The 24,011-nt window shown below is 44.3% G+C and overlaps 1 protein-coding gene across 3 annotated transcripts in view; it reads left to right on the plus strand.

Moving 5' to 3' along the window:
- Positions 1-24,011, plus strand: part of RYR3 (ryanodine receptor 3) — a gene marked incomplete at its 5' end in the record, with an annotated part of 572,808 nt that overhangs the window by 425,364 nt on the left and 123,433 nt on the right. For all 3 annotated transcript variants that reach the window (XM_081227519.1, XM_081227518.1, XM_081227520.1), the window contains 5 exons: positions 4,840-5,113; positions 7,368-7,482; positions 8,967-9,096; positions 10,249-10,352; positions 14,165-14,300. In XM_081227519.1, coding sequence (XP_081083645.1) covers positions 4,840-5,113; positions 7,368-7,482; positions 8,967-9,096; positions 10,249-10,352; positions 14,165-14,300 — 759 coding nt within the window. The remainder of the gene's footprint in view (positions 1-4,839; positions 5,114-7,367; positions 7,483-8,966; positions 9,097-10,248; positions 10,353-14,164; positions 14,301-24,011) is intronic.

Raw genomic sequence — 24,011 nt, forward strand, 5'->3', positions numbered from 1 at the left:
TCAAACAGATATATAGTTGGAAAGGGAAGGAGTATTTTTAGTAGCCTTTTCAGTTAATTGTGGATATTCTTCTCTGATACTACGTCAAAACTCAGCAATAATAGTTCCTCAAAAGTTAATTTGCTATGTGGGATCTGAAATCATATTAAAGAAATTTTTGTATTTGGATACATAACAATCCATTGGTCTATCTTGCATGTTAAGTGGATTCTTTTACCCATGATGCTTTTGTAACATCATGCATTGACCTTTGGGAAATTATTGGTTCACTGAGTTATGCAGAGCTTTCAAATGTTGCCACATTTTATTATAAAATATTTTTAAATCATTCATTAATATCAACAACTTAATCAGAAGAGTCTTTAAGTGCTGGGAAGCTGTCAACTTCACAGTGGCAGATAAACATTTTGCAAAATTCTAGTTTTTACTTGAAAGCTCGAATGATAAACTTGGCAATAGGTACTATCAGTTGTTTTCCTTCAAGTGACAGGCTTCTTTCGTTTTTAAGAAAATATCTCTCTGTTACTCAAGAGGGTATTATGGTTAATACTCAAACTATTAACCATAGTTTGTCATTCTTTTAATTAAGATGTCATTCCATGAAATAAGCACCTAGTTTAGCTCATAATAATGACGACAATTGCACAGGTGTTTTTCCTCAGGAAAACCACTGACCTTTGTACAACAGAAGTGCTTTAGGCATGCTTCCCATTTTGTCAGATGGGATATTCAAAGGATGTATACTCAAGAGTTTATTGTTAATAAAATTAATAATCTTTATATTTCACTCAGAACATTCTTATGAGACACTGGGCGTTGTTCCAGGGATGTGGCAGTAAAGCATAGAGTTTGGTGCTGCTGCCTTGATTTGTGCTAATAGGTCCCCAGCAGTTTTACTCACTGTTGCTTTTGCACCATCAGTGTTGCTATCCACACAATTAAAAAAGCAAACGACATTTTAGAATTATTATGAAAATACAGTAGGCCTTGCAAACTGCCTGAGGGGTCTGTGGATCACATTTTTATAGCTACTGGCATAGATAGCATAATAGTTACCCTTTATTAAGCCCATGGTATATGCCAGACATGGTTATGTGCATTAATTATTTTAATCCCCAGATGTACAGATACATGGTGAGCCTACCACATTCTAGAAAATGTATTGAGCTTCCCTGGTGGTGCAGTGGTTGAGAATCTGCCTGCCAATGCAGGGGACATGGGTTCGAGCCCTGGTCCGGGAAGATCCCACATGCCGCGGAGCAAATAGGCCTGTGCGCCACAACTACTGAGCCTGCTCTCTAGAGCCCGTGAGCCACAACTACTGAAGCCCGCTCGCCTAGAGCCCGTGCTCCGCAACAAGAGAAGCTACCGTAATGAGAAGCTCGTGCACCGTAACGAAGAGTAGCCCCGACTCACCGCAACTAGAGAAAACCCATGTGCAGCAACGAAGACCCAACGAAGCCAAAAACAAATAAATTTATTTTAAAAAAAGAAAAGAAAAGAAAATGTATTCTTTTTAACCTTTCTACCCTGATTGCGCTTCTCTGATGCTGGCTCGTGGGAGCTAATTAAAATCTGAGGAATTGTCAACAACGTTGCTGCCAGGGGTATAACGCTCCATTTTCTCAGTCCCAGAAGTGTTTAGACCTTTAGAAATTCATGATTCAGTCTACGTTTGCTTGGGGGGTGCTAGGTCTCTAGCATACGTCAGGCCACAAAGTATGCTGTGCTTCTCAGGGTTCTTAAGAATGTTTCCTCCCACCCCCCAATTTGCTTTCTTCTCATAGTTATTCTTTCTCTCACTTTCTGGACCTTGGTCTCACCATTTGAGCCCCTGTCCAACAAAAATGGCCTTAAATGTCATGCCTTTGGCTGAATTACATCTGCCCATTGATACACAATGATGAGTTGCTCTTTCTGTCAGGATCTTGGGGCCACATTTTTTTAACTGAGCATTAGCTTGGTCACACACAGATAATTGTTTATCCTGTTGTCTCATATGTACCTTGAAGGCTGGCCTGGATGAAGAACCTGTGGGGCATTTCCTGCTCCACCCTTTTGGATTAAAGAGCTATTTCCCAGAAACGGACTCACAGACACAGAGAACAGACTTGTGGATGTCAAGGAGGGTTGGGGGGGAGGGTATGATGGATTGGGGGTTTGGGATTAGCAGATACAAACTATTACATAGAGAATGGATAACAGCAAGATCCTACTGTATAGCACAGGGAACTATACTCAGTGTCCTGTGATAAACCATAATGGAAAATAAAACTTTAAAAAAAGACTGTGTATACATATATATGTGTGTGTGTATACATGTATATATATGTATAACTGAATCACTTTGCTGTATAGCAGAAATTAATACAACATTATAAATCAACTATATTAAAATAAAATAAAATAAAATAAAATCTTGCCCTTTCCAAAAAAAAAAAAAAATAGCTGTTTCCTTTCCCATTTGCCCTCTCATGAGATGTTCTGCTGGCAGTGTTTCATTCTGTAGGCTACAAATGTTGATTTGGATTGATAAGTCAGTGGGTGGCTAAGGGCAAGCCCAAATCCTGAATTAATCTGAAAGCCAGGTTAAGGGAAAGCTAATATTTGCTTGGTTTCATTATGACTCTGTAAAATCCCCTGTTGGAATGGCCCTTGAGCTGATTAACAACTCTGTTGGTTGCTTTTCAAGTGTGGCGGGGACTGTGGTGATGTGTGTTATCTCTGCAAAGAATTTGGTTGTAAGTATTGAGAACTGTAATTCTTTCAGGCCAAATTCAGGCTTAAGAGGGAACTGTACATACAGGACTAGGACTAGATAAAGTTACGTTGCATCCAAGAGTGTCTATGGTTTTGTCCTGCTTTTATTCCTTAGTGTGACTATTAGGTAGGAGAAACAGGAACCTTTACATTTGGCTACTGAGGAAACAAGTTCCTGAGAGGAGCCCAGGCTTAGACCATAAACAACTTTTCTCTCTCAGAGAGTACAGATATTATCTAACCTAACAGATATTAATCAGCAATCCCTGCCTAGTGAGATCTCTTAGGAACATCTTTTAACTGTGCTTCTCTCTGCCTTGGGTATCCTTTTTAAAGTTTTTCAGCTTATGTCTCCTATCTGAACCTAAAACACCCACAGGGTTGATAGACACAGTGGTAAATTAAATTAATTCATTACATCTAGATCTCTTCTGCAGCTTTGGTAATGAAGTTCTATTTTTATATCCTGATGATGAGCCATTACTGTATGTAGAGCAGATATCTGCCATATTTAGTGATATGGAGTAGAAAACTAGACTGTTAAAGATGGGGCACAGGCTACCGAGAGCACCCATCTGAGTTTATTCCCAGTCATTTCACTGATAGACTATGTGACCTTCATCATCCCCTGAGCTCTGCCTTTATCACTGGGTCTGAATTAACGATCTTGGTGCCATCCATACCTTGCAGGAGTGTGACAGGCAGAGCTGGACTTGGATGAAATTATAAGAGCAGCATTTCTAACTTCTGTTATGGCATCTTCTGGAAATGTGTATGACATGGAGAGGGGTGAGCAGTGCCTTCCCAGACATTCTGGCAGGGTCCCCTATCACTCTGCCCTCCTGCACAGATCTACCTCTCTCTTTTGGTCATCTTCCGACACCAGTGCCCATCAGCACTTCTCAGGGGCCATTCCGTTCAACCTCTGAAGGTCCCAGTGCTGGTTTGAGTCCCACTTCAGCCGTCTTTCCTTTACTTGTGCAGCCAGTGGTGTTTCTGTGCAACCAGCATGAGCCCTGATAAATTTTGAATTCAGAGTCATACTGGTTTCTCTCTTGATGCTTGTGAAATTAGTCCCTGACATAATGTCAGCTGACTCCTGCCAAAGATCCAGGACTGGGCTTCCCTGGTGGCGCAGTGGTTGAGAGTCCGCCCGCCAATGCAGGGGACACGGGTTCGTGCCCCGGTCCAGGAGGATCCCACATGCCGTGGAGCGGCTAGGCCTGTGAGCCATGGCTGCTGAGCCTGCATGTCCAGAGCCTGTGCTCCACAACAGGAGAGGCCACAACAGTGAGAGGCCTGCGTACTGGAAAAAAAAAAAAAAAAAAGATCCAGGACAACGCAGCCAGTTCAGCGGGTGATGGTCAGATGTCCAGTGTTGCAAAGTCTTTGGACCTAATAGAGTGTTCTCAGTCCACTTCTCTCCATCCCCTAATGTATTTTTATGTTTGTGTCATCTCAAATATATTTTAGAGTTCTTGAGTCAATGGCATGGCTTACTCATTTTGTGGTACGTGGTATCTTTAGAACACTTGGAGAATAGCATTTATGGTAGAGAAATTCCAGTGCTTAATAGTGCTTTACTCTAAAGAGGCAGTGACCAATGTCTTCTTAATGTTTTCATCCATCCAGAATCACTCACTCCCCACTCTATCCCATGGTGCTTGCATCCATACCCCCCTGTTAGTGTGTATTACATTATATTATAAAATAAAGATAAAATGTAACTTTTAAGTCAAAATGAAAATGTAAAGAACCAGCTTGTGAGCACCCTGAAGGCAAGAAGGCATCTTATTTTGTCTTCTATGTCCAGCATCATTCAAACGTCATTTAATCCAAATAGAATATTTAGGTTTCTCACTTCAAACTGGAGATACTCTTTTCTTATAGTACGGCTCACGGTCCTGCCTTTTGGTAATATGTTCTACTTCTCTACCTGCCGTACCCCACCCTTAAAAAAAGAATTTTTTAACCCTGCCCAGCTGATGATGTGTGTTATCACTGAATGACGTGGCAGAAGTATGCAGCTCTCCGGAGCCTTGACAGCCTCAGTACTGGTCCTTCATCTTGTCCTTCTAGCGACGCTGAAGGAGCTCATCTCACAGACCATGATCTGCTGGGCCCAGGAGGACCAGATCCAGGATGCAGAGCTGGTTCGGATGATGTTCAGCCTCCTGCGGAGGCAGTACGACAGCATCGGGGAGCTGCTGCAGGCGCTGCGGAAGACCTACACCATCAGCCAGGTCTCCGTGAGCGACACCATCAGCCTGCTGGCTGCCCTGGGCCAGATTCGTTGCCTGCTCAGTGTCCGGATGGGCAAGGAGGAGGAGCTGCTCATGATCAACGGGCTGGGGTAGGTCATTCCCATGAAGGGCAGGTTCTCCAAGAAGCTTCCGGTGGGAGGGCTTCCCTGGTGGCGCAGTGGTTGAGAGTCCGCCTGCCGATGAAGGGGACACGGGTTCGTGCCCCGGTCCGGGAAGATCCCACATGCCGCGGAGCGGCTGGGCCCGTGAGCCATGGCCGCTGAGCCTGCGCGTCCGGAGCCTGTGCTTCGCAACGGGAGAGGCCACAACGGTGAGAGGCCCGTGTACCACACACACACACACAAAAGCTTCCGGTGGGAAAACTGGTTCAACTTGCTACATGGCAGTTCCGGAATCAAATCACATAAAACCTCCGTGTGCCCCCATCCTGACTTCACTCCTCATGGGATTATGTGCTCATTAAATCAGTCACCTTCGATAACCTGAGAGACCAGACAGTGGGCTACTTGCGATGAAGGGGCACGGCCAGAAGAAGTGGGGAGGAGTCTTGGAGAAAAGCGGATGTTTAGTTTGAATTTGATAAAAGTATCCCCAGGGAGGCAATGAAAAAGTCCAGAGGAAGGGGCAGTGTGTTCAACCCCACAAGAGAGAAACGTTTTGAGCACTTGAGTTTTTGACTGGAGATCTTCTGAGACTTCCCTGTGAAAAAGTACAGCCCAATTCCTCCCTTTTTTCAGGACTAATGTGGAGTCATTTTGTTCAGTTCTTTGAGACACCTTTCCCCATGACAGGAGCTTGTGGCTCTTCCTTAGAGGCCACGTCACCAGAAAGATTGCATTTTATTTATTTGTTTATTTTTATTTTCATCATTAAATTTTTTATTTTTAAAGGTTACTTTTCATTTACAGTTATTACAAAATATTGGCTAAATTCCCCGTGTTGTACAATACATCCTTGAGCCTGTCTCACACCCAACAGTTTGTACCTCCCACTGCCCCACCCCTATGTTTCCCCTCCCCCCCTCCCCACTAGTAACCACTAATGTGGTTTCTATATCTGTGGGTCTGCTTCTTTTTTGTTGTATTCACTAGTTTGTTATATTTTTTAGATTCTACATATAAGTGATATCATACAGTATTTGTCTTTCTTTGATTTATTTCGCTTAGCATAATGCCCCCCAAGTCCATCCACGTTCCTGCAAATAGCAAATTTTCATTCTCTTTTATGGCTGAGTAGTGTTCCGTTGTATATATATACCACAAGAAAGATCACATTTTAGACATCAAAAAGATTTCCTTTAATTAGGTAGCATAGTTCCCTTTTGCAGATGAGAAAACTGAAGCCCCCAAGGCTCACTGACCAGCCCACAGTTTTACTTGATTAAAATCAAGCACTAGAGCTACAGCCTTCCTGCTGCTGGATCTTCCGTCCTACCACCCTCGAGCCAGCAGAGTAAAGGAGCATCACTGAGGCCCAGAACAGGGACTCTGAGGACACCTGCTGGGAGTCGGGGGAAGATGCATTCATTTTTAAAACTCATTTCCAAAGAGGAATCTTATAATAGAGATGAAGAGACTTTTATGGAAAGAGAAAAAAGCCACAGAGTTAGCCTCTCACCCAGCCCCTGCAGTAGACACAGCTGCGCTAAAAACTGATTGTGTCTCCTCTTAACAGCTGCAACCCTTGGGGAAATGGCTATGGCCAGAGAGTAACCACCTGCAAGGGATTCCACAGCCCGGTCATAGGCTGCTTCTGTGTTTTGATTTGCCTGCAGCTTTATTATGTGAATTTATGTTGAATGACTTAAAAATATAATTCCTTTTATGTTTCAGTGTTGATCATTTCATTGATTTTTTAGCACTGCTGTCCAAAAATGTCATTGGTACCTAATACACAATTGCCTTAAGGAAGGGGTACAGCCCTACCATTTGTATAACTCAAGTACATAGAGACATAGATATAAGGACAAGAGAACAGAAAATAGAAGACCCTTAGCACACAGAGGAAGAGAAATCCAGTGATTTGAGCTGTCTCAAAACTATTACAAGCAAAAAAAATCAAGGGACAACTGTTTAATGTTATTAGAAGGAAATATTTCAAAGAAAGAGAGCGCTTAGTAGAAATAAAGGAGCACAAAATATTCCTTTCAGCTAAAGAAAGGCCCTCCACGTATATTCTCACCAACCTAGTGCCTTCTTAGCACCTTTCCAGCACGTCACATGTACATTACTTCACATGTACATTACTTCACCCGAGTATGTTTGTGCATTTGTGTGTTCTCGCCCCTGAATTGTCCTAGCATTGAAATGAGCAAGGGCTGACCTCTCTCTCTGATTACCCTAGAGACATAATGAACAACAAGGTGTTTTACCAGCACCCCAACCTCATGCGAGTCCTCGGCATGCACGAGACAGTCATGGAGGTGATGGTGAACGTGTTGGGTGCAGAGAAATCTCAGGTAATGCTCCGAGGAGAATTTAACCAGAACTTGACCCCTGGGCAGGGACGTGAGGTGACCTCTTCACAGCCACATGGCTGGTGCCTACTGCCTAGTGACTCTTCCCAAGGAGGGGGTGGGGATGAGCACACAGCCAGGAAGGAGCCAAGAGATGGGGTCCAGCCAGTGTAGTTCTTCTCGCTCATTCCACTGGGCTGCTTAGTCTCCTTCCCATCCTCTGCAGCCCTGCTCCTTCTGAGATGGAATGCCTCTGGTTCCACTTAGGAGCCTGGTGTGTTTGGTGCTGTGTCAGGAGAAGGCTGTTCTAAAGGAGAACATGATTTTAATAACGATCCTGGCAGTGTTCCCACCGGAGTATGCATGTTTCCTCTCTGAGCCAAGTTCCTGGTGATGTTGGATTTCCTGGCCAGCTCCCCCATAAGGAGCCTGCTGTCAGGGGGAGCTCCTGTTGCCAAGGGGCAGGGAGTGCTGATAGGACCCACCTGGGCATGTATCACCATTTGTCTGGGTCCGCTTCAGAGCTAGAGAGCTTCTGAAGGCAGAAGATGGGGTGCGTTTTCAAATATTGGAAATTCCAAAGTGCCTGATCCTAGGAAAGCAGTTCCACCGGTATTGACAGGTGAGGGCTGTGAGGTGAGAACAGGAGCCAAGCTTACCTTCCTCCTCACTTCCTTCCTTCTGGTCTCTTTTGAAAGTGGACTCTCTCCAGAAGATCCCTGAGCAAATGTCTGGATGCCTCAGCAGGCAGGCAGACTGGAGCTTTCAGAACCTCCATCATTCTAAAGGCAGAAATTAAGGGCTTTCTAGGGTCCTGAGCCAACACTGATACCATTTATTGAGCATGATTGATCAGACAGAAGATGTGGCCAAGTCCTGGAGATGCTAATTACTTTGTTAAGCAGAGAAGCCAAGCACTGTAGATGGTAATAGAAGTTGGCATCACAGTGCCAAATTGTAAGAATCATTGTAAGAGCCCATAGGACAGTAGTTATCAAGGACAGAAGTAATTGGGGAAGGCTCACAGTCTGAGACGGTGATGCTTTTGGGACTTCTACAACTGTAGGAGCCCGTCTTTACCCAGAAGACTCAGGTTTGATAATAGTTTTGGGTCTTGTTTGTCTGTGACCACCCATCTCCCTTTCTGTCTACTCCCTTCCTAGTTAGAATGGTCTGATGTAGGGTTGTACAATTTCTCATGACATGTAAGGACGACTGGGATTCTGGTTTGACATCTATTTTCTTTGAAAGAAAGATACTTCAGGAATTATAATTAGCTCTCAGTATTTTTAGAAGCCTCTTTTAGGTGTGTATTCTCTGTCCCTCCTATGAATCAGTCTTGGAACCATCTGGAAGTAAGGAGAAAATTCATTTTCCAAACTGTTGGCAGCTTGCAAGACTTCACCCTAAGACTCTTTGAAGTCAACCTTTTCAGAAAGGCCTCGTGATAGATTCCTCTCCCTGACACTTTCTACTTCTCCCTGCAGATTGCCTTTCCAAAGATGGTTGCTAGCTGTTGCCGCTTCCTGTGCTATTTCTGTCGAATTAGCCGACAAAATCAGAAGGCCATGTTTGAGCATCTCAGTTACCTGCTGGAGAATAGCAGTGTTGGCCTAGGTAGGTCACATTATAACGTTTGCTGTTGGCTCAGAGGTTACCCTCCGCCTGCTGACCACTTAGGCAATAAAGGGAAAGAAGTCACGTGCATGCTATGGTATTTTTAAATATAAGAAGGAAACCTGTCTGATCTAAAAACAGGTGAGATGATAATAATACCATGTCTCTGCTCTCCAACCTAAGTAGAGAAGTCGCTGCCAACCAGCGCTGGTGACAGGTTTGTGTCAGCATAGTCACAGTTTGACTTCTCTCTCTGGAGACCAGTGGCTCATGGTATATGAAATGCTGCCTGAGACTGGATGTAGTCTGGAGATACAGCACCTCCCAGCCCATTCAACTGACCAGGGAGCAGTGCTAACGAGACCAAGGTCATGGATCCAATCCCCTCTTGGGCTGCATGCCTGTCCCATCAGCCAACCAGCCAGTGCTTTCATAGCTGCAAGGCAGACGGGCCAGGAGCAACTATGGACAAAGAGTGTAAATCCATCACCACTGCTAGAAAACCAACGCATGCCCATGCCTCACTCACTGTTGTGTATGTAAACCAAATGAATTTGTGGAAGACTCAAATACACACACGACGTGCACGTGAAATCTGAAATCTCAGTTTTCCTGTTTATCAAATGCAACCATACACTGACCAACCTTTTTATAAAATGCCACCTGAAGTTTTTCTCAGTTCTAGCCTAAGAACCAAACAAAGGAAACGAAAGACAACGTTGGTGACCTGATTTAACTGTAAGAGCTAATGCTGTTTGAGGCTATTTTTAAACTCTAGGTGGTGACCCCAGAAATGGCCAAGTTATGTGAGCTTAGTTGATCAAGTGACATCTGAGACTTCTGAATGATCACCAAATGGGGGCCCAAGAACTTCCATGTTAGAAAAGCACTTGAAAATACATGGTCCCAGCTGATCCTATGAACTGATTTTCTAACTTAAGCTATATTCACAATCAGTAATGAGTGTGGGGAGGAAAGATAGCAAATAGAGTTGTTCTTAAATTGGGTGGGCAGCCCCCCTCGGAGGACAGCGATGTGACCCAGGTTTTGTGTTTGCTGCCCTCTCCTGGCCATTACTGTGCACTGCAACCTCAGCTCAGCGCTAGATGGCCTCTTTCTCCCTTTCTTTCTCCTTCTCTCCTCCTTCCTCAGCCTCCCCATCCATGAGAGGATCCACCCCGCTGGACGTGGCTGCTTCCTCTGTGATGGACAACAACGAGTTAGCGCTGAGCTTAGAGGAACCAGACCTCGAGAAGGTAACTGGCCCTGGGGAGGCACTGTGCTTGCTCCCCACTGCCTACAGCACAGCCAGGCCAAGGAAAAGCAGACGGAAGTCTGGGTCTCCATCAGAACCTCTTTAGCGTGTGACAAAAATATGGGGGGGCTTCCCTGGTGGCGCAGTGGTTGAGAGTCTGCCTGCCGATGCAGGGGACATGGGTTCGTGCCCCGGTCCGGGAAGATCCCACATGCCGTGGAGCGGCTGGGCCGGTGAGCTGTGGCCACTGAGCCTGCGCGTCTGGAGCCTGTGCTCCGCAACGGGAGAGGCCACAACCGTGAGAGGCCCGCATACCGCAAAAAAAAAAAAAAAATTATGGGGGGATGTGAGTCACTGGCAGCTGTGTGATAATTAGGACCAAGCATCTCCTGTGGTCTGGGCTCACCAACTCCACAGACATGGACATGTGGGCATGTGTGTTCTTTGTGTGTGAAGGCCCAGCCTCACTGGTCTGCATGGGCCCACCAGAGACCTGTGGTTCCTAATAAAGTTCTGTGTCATCGAATTTACATGTTTATACACTAAAGAAAGCGACATGGCAGAAAACGGTATAATTACTATAACGATAAAGAGGGCCCACACATGTCCTCTCCGTGGACAGAGGAGACGAAACTGAGCTACCCCACGTCATCGGGACTGTGAAGTGCACTCCTGGTGGGGGTCAGGCCGCCTCTCCTCCATCATTTCCCTGTCCCGTCTTGGGACTGTTTCCTTGACTAGACAGCTGACAGCTGAGATTGGCAGTGAACTTCCCGAGTGCGGAGAGGAGCAATCTAGTAGGGGGACAAGGAGAAGATCGTCCACTGCGTGGTGGGTTTGGGAGCACCTAGGAGTGGGCCCCTGACCCTGACAAGGGGATTAGAAAGGGCCCTCAGCAAAGAGATGACCCCCAGCGTGGGCAGAAGCTACTCGGTCACATCGCGGGGAAGCACATGCCAGGCATGTCTGAAGTTCAGAGAGGAGAGCGTGGCGTGCTTGAACTTTGGAAAGCCGGGTGTGACCAGAGCACAGAGTGCTTGGGGGGAGCGGTGAGGAGGGCGAGCAGAAAGGAATGGGCCTTATGCTGCCACTGCTGCTAATAACAGAAGTCCACGCTCCTCTGGAATCACTGTGTGCCATGCCCCCCTCGGAATGAACTCACATGACCCTCAGGACAAGCCTTTTTATTGTTGCCCTAGTTATAGGAGAGGAAACTGAGGCATAGAGAGATTAGGGAACATCCTCAGTGTCGTGGGGTTTGTAAGTGTCAGAGCCAGGGGTCAAAAGCACTGGGCTCCAGAGGCTGTGCTCTTACCTATGATATTATGGGACCTCCCTGTAGAGCCTGGAGCCACGGAAACCACTGGAGGGCTTCAAGGAGAGGAGCAACACAACGCCGTTTATATGTTAGAAAACACTTCCTGGTTTCAATAAGAAGAACCGACTGGAACAGAAACAGGACAACCCCCCCGCCCCCATACACACAGGGACTCAGGAGCTGTGCACCCAGCAGCATGATATGTGAGAGCTGTTCTATAAATGCCCTGGGTATTCCTGGTCTCTGCCTCTGGTGGGACAGACTTCAGTCAAGCTCAGCTCTTCATACATTTAGACAGCAATAAATATCACGGTTTTTGCTTGGGTGATGTGATGATAACTGACACCTGTATTTAAAAGCAGTTAACGGTTCTCTTTTGACAAGACAGTGCCACAAGGCTCAGTGCCCAGCATCCCACCGTCAGCCTCGTTCACCTGTTCAGTTGATACTGCTCGACAAGGACCACAAGCCTCCCTCAGAAGATGCAAGATATGTTGAGTGGAGGCCAGGAGGTGGGGAGAGGGGAGAAAGGGGACCCAGGGAAATCTGTAGAGGAGGAGGATGGGATCGCTGCCTCCTTTTCAGGTGGTTCTTGTGGCTCAGCACAGTGCGCAAACTTTACTCAGACCAGTGTCAGGAAATGCCCCAAGTGTGGTCCCTGGGGGAGAGGCAAAGGACCAGTAAATGCTGCCATTCCATTCCACCCTTCTATGTATCACAACAGGAATCAGGCCTGCGGTTGAACAGCAACCACACATACACACACACATGCACACACACGAGCACTTATTTTTGTGGCCGGTGAAATGCCCTGCACCTGTAACCCTGAAAACTCTGCCTAATTCCTGCTTTTATTAATGCTTTTCTGGACTTTATTTATTTATTTATGGCTGCATCGGGGCTTCGTTGCTGTGCACGGGCTTTCTCTAGTTGCGGCGAGCGGGGGCTACTCTTCGTAGCAGTGCACGGGCCTCTCGTTGTGGTGGCTTCTCTTGTTGTGGAGCACAGGCATTAGGGCACACAGGCTTCAGTAGTTGTGGCACGTGAGCTCAGTAGTTGTGGCTCACAGGCTCTAGAGTGCAGGCTCGGTAGTTATGGCGCACAGGCTCAGTAGTTGTAGCTCACGGGCTCTAGAGTGCAGGCTCAGTAGTTGTGGCACACGGGCTTAGTTGCTCCGCGGCATGTGGGATCTTCCTGGACCAGGGTTCGAACGCATGTCCCTGCATTGGCAGGCGGATTCTTAACCACTGTGCCACCAGGGAAGCCCTTTTCCAGACATTTTTAAGACCAAACAAAATCTAAACTCCAAGCATAATAATATCCTTGCTCCTTTAAGTAGGAAAAAGTGTGATGATAGTTTCTTACTGAGTTTTGACTTAGATCCCTCATTCTTTCAAAATGACTTAGAGTATTTGCTGTCAGCAAATACAAGAGTCATTTGACGAATGTTTATTGAGCCCCTACTCTGTGCTAGGCCCTGGGGACTAAAAAAGGAAAACACCATTCCTGACTTGGAGGGTTAGCAGCACGATGGATTCCCCTCTTCTCCCCACGTACATAAAATATCAGAAGCTAAATTAGAATGACAACTGCATTTCAAACACAGGAGGTCTATTTGCTAAGCTTTTAGCCCGGCACCTTCTGAAAAGTAGGGAGATTCTAAAATATTCTACCAGATCGCAAAGCTGAGATCTTCTGCTAAGTGTCTGGTAACCTGGAAGTGAAGAGAACACACTACCCATCCTAGTCCTTAAGGGGCCATGACCTCTTTGCTAGCCATCCCACATTGAACGTCTCAGCTCCTGACTTGGGACAGCTGTTGTTGAGCCAGAACTTACCTAGAGACCCCTGATTAGTTGAAGGCCCACCCAGTCAACCAGTGACTGAACATTTTGGTCTTGAAATAGCATGGCCAAATGAATATGTCCAGCCTGCATCCACTGTTGCCTCCCAGAGACACCCTACTTAGGCCTACTTTTAAATGGCAGATCCCTCTTGCCAGAACTGGAAAATCCATGGAACTGGATAGCACATGGAGTGTTCCTACATAGCAGTGATCATCAGTCTCGTCAATTGCTTGGAAACAAAAGTGAATAAAAGGGGACTTCCCTGGTGGTGCAGTGGTTGAGAGTCCGCCTGCCAATGCAGGGGACACGGGTTTGTGCCCCGGTCCGGGAAGATCCCACATGCCGCGGAGTGGCTGGGCCCGTGAGCCATGGCCGCTGAGCCTGTGCGTCCAGAGCCTGTGCTCCGCAATGGGAGAGGCCACAGCAGTGAGAGGCCCGCGTACCGCAAAAAAAAAAAAAGAATAAAAGGTTCCAATTTCAAATCTACTGAATTATTTACCTGGAAAGTCCTGGGCTCTCTCTAGCTTCTAGGGAAATGAAAGCCCTTCAGTTCCCAGAATTTTGCCTGCCTTATAGCTATGTAAAAAACTTACATTAAAAAAAAAACAAAAAAAACCTGGGCACTTACTTTTGTATTGTTCTTGGCAGGTGGTGACCTACTTGGCAGGCTGTGGCCTACAGAGCTGCCCCATGCTTCTGGCCAAAGGCTACCCTGATGTCGGCTGGAACCCCATTGAAGGGGAGCGCTACCTGTCCTTCCTGAGGTTTGCCGTCTTCGTGAACAGTGAGTCTCAGTTTTTCAGAGCTAGGATGGCATAATTGTGGCGGAATCTAGGAAAAGGAAATCCTTTGCACTGCTTCCTCTCCATAAATATGATAGATTCTATAGGTAGGTGGCAGCTGGAAGAACAATCTCAGGGAGAATCAGGCTAGACAAGAATCAAGAGTAGAATCCAATGGACAGTCCTGAGCTCTAGTGCCAGAGCCTGCAAGGAGCTCACTGCATGGGCTTGGGCTTGTCATCTCTCTGTACCTCTTCTCCTAAAAGAGGTACAGAGAGATGACCTCACCTGTTTCACAGAATTAAATGCAAGTGTGCCTCCAGATCCTTAGACTATTAGTTGGTTGGATGGATGGATGGATTGATGCTTGGATGGATGGTTGGATGGGTGGATGGATGGATGGAAGGAAAGAAGGAAGGAAGGAAGGAAGGATGGATGGATGGATGGATGGATGAATAAAAATCAGGAATAACTGATCGCTGTTAAAGGTAACTAAACTCCCAGGAGAAAAAAATTGCTATAGAAGCCCTAAATGTTATTCTTCTTAATATTGATACAAGTCACCTCTCATTTATAGTGAATTCCAAGTTGACACAAATTCTGTATTTTCACTAGTTTAATGTGCTGAATATTGTGTAAAATAAGTAGACTACTTTCTTAAAACTGTACCTTGTCTCCCTAGATTCTGCTAAAATACTAATTCACTTATATTTACATTATAGTTATAATAGTTCTCCATTTTCCCAGTTTGGAGTTTCAGGCCAACAAATCCAGCTGGGCTGGTTAAGTGATCACAAAGAGGGATTGCACCTAATAAACAATCATGCCGATTTTTCTAACTAGGAGAATTCACCTAAAAATATATTGGCGTGACGTGATCATTATATTCCCATGTGCTCTTCTTGTCTTCCTTCCCCTCCCCACCCCCCTGCTTATTTTCCTACCCCATAATGCACTCTATTCTTAATATTTGAATGGTTTCCATTGTCCCGGTTTTTCCCCTTTCCTGACTTGGTGACAGAGCTTGAGATGTCTACCTTTTGTTCCCCTGGGACTCACCCAGCCAAGTTTTTAGGAACTTGGGCCTTCTGCTTCTCTCTGCGTGTTCTTCACTGTCCCTCCTATCTGTTCATCATCAGCATTGCTAAACTCCATTTTCTTCCTCTGAGGCCAGTTTCAGAGCATCCTCTAATAGTCTGTCTTACTTCTAATCCAAATGATTGCATGTCCAGAATTAATGCAGAGTTACTGTGGTAATAAAGGGAAATTTTTTGTTAAATAGATTTTAAGGATTCATAAATGTCACCAAATTATGTAAATAGACTGTATGACACAAACCAGATACAGGCGGGATCCATTTATTCATGTTGGCCACCTTCACAGTCAAGATCAAGTGCTTTATGAGTCAATCAGTGGGACTATCCACATGGGTTATGAAGGTAGAGGAGTCCACTGGCTATGGTCTTACCAGGATGGCCAAATTCCAAAACTTCCTTATGCTTATTAGGTACTACCATGTTCAACGAAACTCTAAACCAAACGCATTTGGTCTACCCTCTTTGCTTTCAGATTGTTTTATGTCTTTTTAATATATTCTCTACAGTACGATTTCATAATGCAATACATTCTAGCAAATCTATTAGACCATCAGTAGGAAGATATGTGCACTTTAATGTTTATTGTGTCTCTGTTATATAAAGGCCACATTTGGTCCTGGCAAAGGATGTTGGCTTTTGCATTGAAAGAATTAACAGTCTAGTAAGTGGAACAGGCATGGAGAGAGGTCACTATAATAAGAAGTGGAGTAAGGTAGGGACAGAGTGATAGAGGATTTCATGAGGGGAAGCTCACATCCTGTTGAGATCAGAAAAAGCCTCCTGGGGGAGGTGATATTAGAGATGAGCTTTGAAGGGTCAGATTTCCAGATGCAGAGATGCAGAAGAGGTGATCCAGGTAGGGAGAAGCTTGAACAGTGGCCTGAGAGCTAAAGCACACGTGCTCAGGAAACACAGTGATTGGCTGATCTAGAGGATAGATACATGGTTGACAGTGGTAAGAGATGAGGTTTAAAAGGTAGGTAGGCAGCTATACTAGGGAGAATCTAAATGCCAAGCTGAAGAGTTTTGTCTTGATTCAGTGTGCAGAGAACTGGGAAAGAAGAGAGATTGGTGGCAACCACTGGGAACTTCTGTGCCCAGGTTAGGATAATGAGTTTCTGAATTATAATGTTGGTGATGGGAATGGGATGGAGGAGATCAGCTGGAAAGAAATTACAGAGACAGAATGTATAGGACTCGCTGGTGGCAATGACTCTGGTGGCTGGGCCCTGGGTATTTTGGGAGAAAAGGAACAGAAGTCACTTTGAAACTTAGAGATTGTGTGTGTGTGTGTGTGTGTGTGTGTGTGTGTGTGTGTTGGGTCTTCATTGCTGCACGCAGGCTTTCTCTAGTTGAGGCGAGTGGGGGCTACTCCTCTTTGCAGTACACGGGCTTCTCATTGCGGTGGATTCTCTTGCTGCGGAGCATGGGCTCTGGAGTGCACGGGCTTCAGTAGTTGTGGCACGCGGGCTCAGTAGTTGTGGCTCACGGGCTCTAGAGCACAGGCTCAGTTGTGGCACACGGGCTTAGTTGCTCCATGGCATGTGGGATCTTCCCGGACCAGGGATTGAACCCGTGTCCCTTGTCCCCTGCATTGGCAGGTGGATTCTTAACCACTGCGCCCCCAGGGAAGTCCTGAAGCTTAGAGATTTAAGGGTAGGGAGAAAAGAAATAAGGATGGTCAAAAGGAGAAAATGGTTTGAGATGGAGGGTAATGAGCTTGTGTGATTCAGGTGATGATTTGCGAACCCCAAATGGAGATGCCTCTAATTGGGGTAATAGGATAGAGATCAATCAGGCAACAGATTGGGACCGAGTAGACTTGCAGGTCATCTGCAGTTGAAATGGTAGAAGTGGACTGTCACAGGGGAGAGCATGAAAGAGAGAGGGATGGCAAGTATGGAAAAAGAAAAAATTAGAATCTTGTTGAGCACCTAGAGGAGATAGAGTGGCTCAGTCACAGCAGAATGACATGGAAGAGTTTGGGCTGGAGGATGGAGTATCTTGGTTTCAGATATGGCTCCATCACTAGCTCTGTGAATTTAGGCAAGTTACTAAAACTTTCCTAGCCTCGGGGGTTTTTTGTATATAAAACAGAGATAATAATTGCATATATCTCACAGAGTTGTTGTGAGGCTTAAATGAAGTAATCCATGGAAAACTCAGATTAGCACACTGCCAGAAATGTAGTAAGCCTGCAGTTGTGTTAGTTGGCATTGTTATTGTGATCCTTACAAGAGTATTAGGGCATTTGAAATGGGAAGACTCTCATAAACAGATTCCTTGCGATCTCAAAGCTCTTTGTCTTTACATCTTTATTTCAAAGTCTTTATATCTAAGAGGTGATTACAAAGGACTTCCCGGCCACTTTTGTGGCCTCTGCTCAGCAGCAAAAGATGAAGGTGTTATGGGTGATCATGATAGATAACGGGGGTGGTTATGGTGGGTGATGGTGATGGTGGGGGTGGGTTGGTGGTAGGTGGTGATGGTGGATGAGTCATAGTGAGGGTAGTGGGTAGTGATTCGTGATGACAATGATGATGGGATATGATGGTTGAGTGGTAGCCATCTTGGGTTTTGCGAGGTGATCAAGGTGAGCAGTGGTTAGTGATGGTAAGTGTGGTGATAATGTTTGTGGTAGTGGTGAGTGATGGTAGGGGTGGTCATAGTGGGTGATGGTAGTGGTGGTGGTATATGATGGCTGGGTGGCAGATGGTCATAGTGGGTTGTGGGGGTGACCGTGGTAGGTGGTAGTGCGTGGTGAGGATGGTGACAGTGGTAATAACAGCTAGCAGTTAGCATTTTCATGTGCCAGGCATGGTTCAAAGCACTTTTATATGTATTAACTTATTCATTTGATGCAACAATCCAATGAGTTAGATACAGTTATCTCTATCATTTTATGGATAAACACCCCTATGCTGAGAGAGATTAAGTACCTTTCCCAGAATCACACAGCTAGTAAGACTTTTCCTAAGATTTGAACCAGAGCAGTTTGGCTCCAGAGGCCAAACTGTACTCAAACCATTATGTAGTATTGCCTTGATAACACTTTCTCCCTAATGAACAAGGAGAAATAGCATTTCCTCCTTTGAGCTGATCAATAATTGTGGAATTATTTAATTTCTGTTTGGTGCTAATGTTTAAAAAAAATTTTTTTTTGAAGACAAATCAAAAGCTCTTGCTAAGAGGGAGGGGATATGGCAATATATGTATACATATAGTTGATTCACTTTGTTATACAGCAGAAACTAACACAACATTGTAAAGCAATTTTACTCCAATAAAGATGTTTAAAAAAAGTAAAAAATAAAAAAAGCTCTTGCTATATCAAAATAATAGAATTAGAAAATTGTTTCTAACATTATTTTACTAGTTTCTATTAAAGTTGGTGTTAAATCTTCTTAAAGAAGATTTGTCTTCAAAAGCACTTCTTAAAGCATATCATTTTCTCCACTTTATTTTTATTAGCTTGCTGGGAAGCCTTGGGTTCTGTTTAACGCTAGGAGTACTGAAGCTGACAAGTTTCTATTAACCCAGGAGTTGCAAACTTTATAGCCAGTGTACACACAGATGTGTCTGGGTGTCTGATTAATCCCTTCCTAATGTAGTACCTAGTAGGAAAAGATTCCTTACAAATCCGCAAAAAGAAAGAAAAAGTAATTCTGTGCCTCGTTAGAGTCCTTGGAGTATTTTAGTGATATCTTCCTCAGGCTACAGGCTTATCTGTGAGGAACACAGTATGTCCTAGCTTTGCTGAATCTGTTTCCCTAGGCAGCTTGATCATCAGTGGTCATAAGCTGGGCATCCATCATATGACATGTGAAGAGTACATGAGGGGTTATGAGAAGTGACAGGAGACATGCTCTAGAAGTTCTGCCCTGAAGTCACTTACAAATCAAAGCAGCAAACAGAGCAAACCCAAGTAAAATTATCAGCAACGTACATACATACTAAAAACTCAACTACACCTACCTACATAGTGAGACATGTGATGGTTGGCAGGCCAAAAATGATGGTGCTTATTGGAATCTGGTGAAGTGAATATAGGAATGCCTGGGGAAGAAGGCAAATGTTGAATAACATCTTGAAGAAAGAAATGGACATAGTTTAACAGAGTAGTTGGGGGAGAGCATACTGGGGAGCGTTGAGCTGGGAGCCATAAAACTTTTAGGAAGTGTCATTTATGTCTCAATAACAATGGAAGAAAAGTCTTTTAGGATCAAGAGTACAAAGTAGCATGTTACCTTTGAAGGGCATAGTAGGAATGAATGCTTAAAAGAATCAGCTGGTTCGTATATTCATGTTTTTAGAGTTAGAAAAAGATGTAACAACAATTCTTCAGTGTGATTGGCACTGATGACCGGGGATGGTTAGGATTAAAATGTCTAAGATGTTCTCAAACTTATAATCCTAGGAAATGGACAGCCTTGGTTCCTGCAAACAAAGGCTGATAATTGGTCTGATAATGCAGTGATGGAGAGTCACCCTCAGCGTTCCATCTGATCATTTCAAGCCTCTACATGCTGTTAACAAGAGGCTTGAGCATACAGGGTTAGATAATTCAGACATGAACCCTGTTCTTATTAAATATACAGTCTAGTGAGAAAAGTAGAAACAGATACAAACAATTCATTCATTATACTTGTGTGCAGTGCTTTAAGGAAGAGGATAGGGTATTTGAGAGGACTAGATCCTCTGGGGCTTCCAAGCTTAAGCTGGTCCTGAAGGATGAAGTGGAGTTACCTAGATCAATCAAGGTTTTATGTCAAAGGAATGAGAAAGGCAAAGTTCCAGGCAAAGAAACTTAAAACAGGGATTGTGCTTAGAATAGAGAGAGTAAGAAAAGCGATGGGCGGAAGGTAAAATCATTTCATCCTTACTAATCATCTCTGTGGTGAGAATGACCGCTTCTGGTTAAAATGGGGAGAATCATTCCATTTCCATCCAACTTCTTAGGAACATTGAAAAGAAGGTCATAATGCGAAGGCAGTGTTGAGGGCCTTTGAAGAAAGGCTCTGTGAACATACACACTGCTATTAAGCTTATTATTCATTTGGAACTCCAGCAAAAACATTGCTGTAAGCCCCTAGGCAAAACTAGCTTACCTCAGCTCTCTCTCTCCCTTGAAAAATGCCCTCAAGGTCAGTATTCAGCTTCCCCACTGTGGATTTGGTTGGCAGTCCAACTTCCTGAACTACAGGTAATTAGGAAGAGAATGTTCTCTCTCTTCTAATCAGGCCATCCTCTCTACCTTGTGAAGCCTTGAGAAATTCTTTTCCTTGGTCCCCTCTCCAATTAGCATCAATGGTTGCACTTCAGTTCCTTCCTGTTGCAGGGTGCCCTCTGCATCCCCCACGGATGACCACAATTCAGTGATCAAGCGACGGCTTCCTGGGTCCATTGTAGCTCCAACCTAATTAGCTTAGATTTGAAGACCTGAAATTCAGATAAAATAAGGCTAATTTGGCAAATGAATTTCAATAGCAAACTCAATATAGAACTCATAGCCTCATTTTTCAAATTCTTTTGGACATTGTGGTCCACCTTCCGTCAAATTCCATGATGCTGATCGCTTTGGAAAGAGCTAAGTTAATTTCAGTGTGCTGGTAAAGACAAGGGCTGACCCACAAGTGTTTCCATTCTGAGAAATGAAAGAATCAGAGCACAGTGTTTAAATAAGCTTGACTAACAGGGTTGGGTTTTTTCTCCATTTTTTGACACTTACAATTTCAAAGTTTTAGCTTCATTATTCTTGTAATAGAAAATGACTGAAAAAGAAACGGAGGAAAAAAAAAAAGAAAATGACCACTAAGGGTGTGCTACCTGATAAGTTTTGGGGGCGAACAACATTTGAAAGTAGCCAACTGTGAGTTATGTCTGTAACTAAGAGTATTTGCTTTCAAATATGCTGATTATCATGGTGCTTTTCTTTAAGTATCCCTCTGTGATTAAACTGTATCATGTATAAATGCTAGGTTCACCTCATAGGAAAATATGTCCTTAAGACTTAGCATCACCTCTTTATCTGAGCTCTTCTATAAACTGTACAATATCACTCAACATTGTCCTTGGGTTCCTTTCCTTCCCTGATTCATTCCACCATACCATTACTGTGATTATTTTACCTTTTTAGCATCTCCTGAGAATTTTCTTCACATGGATTCCAGTTTAATTAAAAACAAGTTCTTTTTTGATGTTATATTAGATGAAACCCGAAGAAAAGCTTCTTTATAAAAATTTCAGTCTCTTCTTGAAGGATTGAGCTATAAAATAGTGAATGCATGCTGATGGGCTGTATAAATTCAGTTTAATGAAATATTCTGAATCTAGTTACACAGTTCTAAAACTTACAGAGGTATATACTTACAATCCTGAATTTTACCTGTGGTGTAGAAGGTCAAGTGATAAAAGAGGATGTCAGCAGGCCAAGCTCTTGACCAGGACTACAGGTAGACTCTCCAGGGCTGTGAGACACAGCAGTGTGTTCACTTGTGAGTTTGTGTGGGCACAAGTTAGTTTCAAATATTTGAACAGCAAGCTCAGCCCTTCTGATGCTGTGGACATGGTGGAAGAAATCTCTGCATATAGGTTAAACTAATAGACTCACTCTAAAACTAGAAGAAACACAAGCATCTCAACAGGGCAAATGAGACCCAGTGAGACTGTGCAGTGTACCTACTCACACAGGGATTTGCTAAAAGTCTGGAAGAGAAGCCAGATTTTATGGGTTCCCATTCGAATGCTCTACTCTAAGTTGATTCATAAAATTTTTCATCAAACAGACCTTAAACTCCTGTGATAGTTTTAAAATATACCTATAAATTCTTCCATGCTCCTTCTTCCAAAAGATGGAGGCTGCTTCTTCTCCCTTTGAGCGTGAGCTGGATTCAGTGAATCACTTCTCATGAATAGGATATGGCAGAAGTGACAGTATGTGACAAAGTTGTAAAAGGTATTGCAGCTTCCGCCTTACCCTTTCTCTTGGATCCTTTGCTCTGTGGGAAGCCAGCTGGCATGTCATGAGAACACTCAAGGAGCCCTACGGAGAGGTCACATGGTGAGGAACTGAGGCCTCCTGCCAACAGCCATGTGAGTGAGCGTGGAAGCTGATACTCCACGTCCAGTCAAGCCTTCAGAAGACTGCAGCGCTGGCTGACATTTGTACTGCAACCTCTTGGGAGATCCCAAGCCAGGACCACCTCACTTAGTCGCTCCCGAATTCCTGACTACAGAAACCGTGAAATGATAGTTACTGCCTTAACCTGCTAAGATTGGAGGAAATTTTTAATGCAAGAATAAATAATTAGGGCTTCCCTGGTGGCGCAGTGGTTGAGAGTCCGCCTGCCAATGCAGGGGACACGGGTTCGTGCCCTGGTCCGGGAGGGTCCCACATGCGGCGGAGCGGCTGGGCCTGTGAGCCATGGCCGCTGAGCCTGCGCGTCTGGAGCCTGTGCTCCGCAACGGGAGAGGCCACAACAGTGAGAGGCCCGCGTACCGCCAAAAAAAAAAAAAAAAAGAATAAATAATTAATATTACAACAGCATATCAAGATGCTATCTATTATAGAGCTCAATCCTCTAATAATATCTAATGATTTTATTTAAAAGTTTTTCGTTAGGCTTCATCCAATATACAACATCAAAAAGTCTTGTCTTTGAGGCTTCTTATTAGCCCAGGGATAAGTTCTTAGACACAAATTAAGTTGTCGTCTGAGACACTGAGACAGAAAGTGTGTTTCATGAAATTGTCTGAACAAGCTGTAAAACTACTTTTGATTATAAATTTTGGCTCTGAGAAGCATTGGCTATCCCTCTCTACATGTGATAGTTCACTGCTTAATTACTTCTTTGGGAAATGATACCCTGTCTTAGTTGTCTACGGTTCTTCCAAAGAAAAATACCAGCAAAATACAATTGTCCAACCTTTAGCTCCCCACAGAGCTAGTCTAAGAGTAACCAAGATAACTTTACCAAGTAGATTCTCACCTGGATAAATGATTTCAGAAATGGCCTGAGGTTCATCCCCACAGACCTGGTTGTTCTAGGGTATGTGTTAGACTCTGACAGAAGACAGCTCAGGAGCTAGCATGTCCCTTCTCCAGATGTTAATTGAGGCACACCCGCTTGAGTTACCATCTTACCTCCTCTCAAGGAAGGAAGGAAATACCTATTAAGCACCCCTCAGGGAGTTAATAAAGAGGTAAAGTCACTTGTGAATTAATCAGTAATCCATGGCAGACTCAGTAGTGTATTTCTCGCCCTCTGAGGACCTAAATATAGTGAAATAATGTGAATAGCACAAAATCCTGAACTGAGAAGTAAGACTGTTCTATATCAATTAATCGTAATGCTTCAAATAAATAGAGTCTGATGTAATTTATCAAAGCTCCCCTTTCTCTGCATCAGTATTACTTCCTAATCTTAAGAGTATGTGACAAGATCAATCAAATACTGTTCTCCCAGCCTCGTCAATTAGAAATCAAATCTGGGGGAATTCCCTTGCGGTCCAGTGGTTAGGACTCTGCACTGTCACTGCTGAGGACATGGGTTCAATCCCTGGTCTGGGAACGAAGATCCCACAAGCCACCTGGCGTGGCCAAAAAGAAATCAATTC

Source organism: Mesoplodon bidens (genome assembly GCF_964165515.1).
Source record: "Mesoplodon bidens genome assembly, chromosome: 3".
Taxonomy (NCBI): domain Eukaryota; kingdom Metazoa; phylum Chordata; class Mammalia; order Artiodactyla; family Ziphiidae; genus Mesoplodon; species Mesoplodon bidens.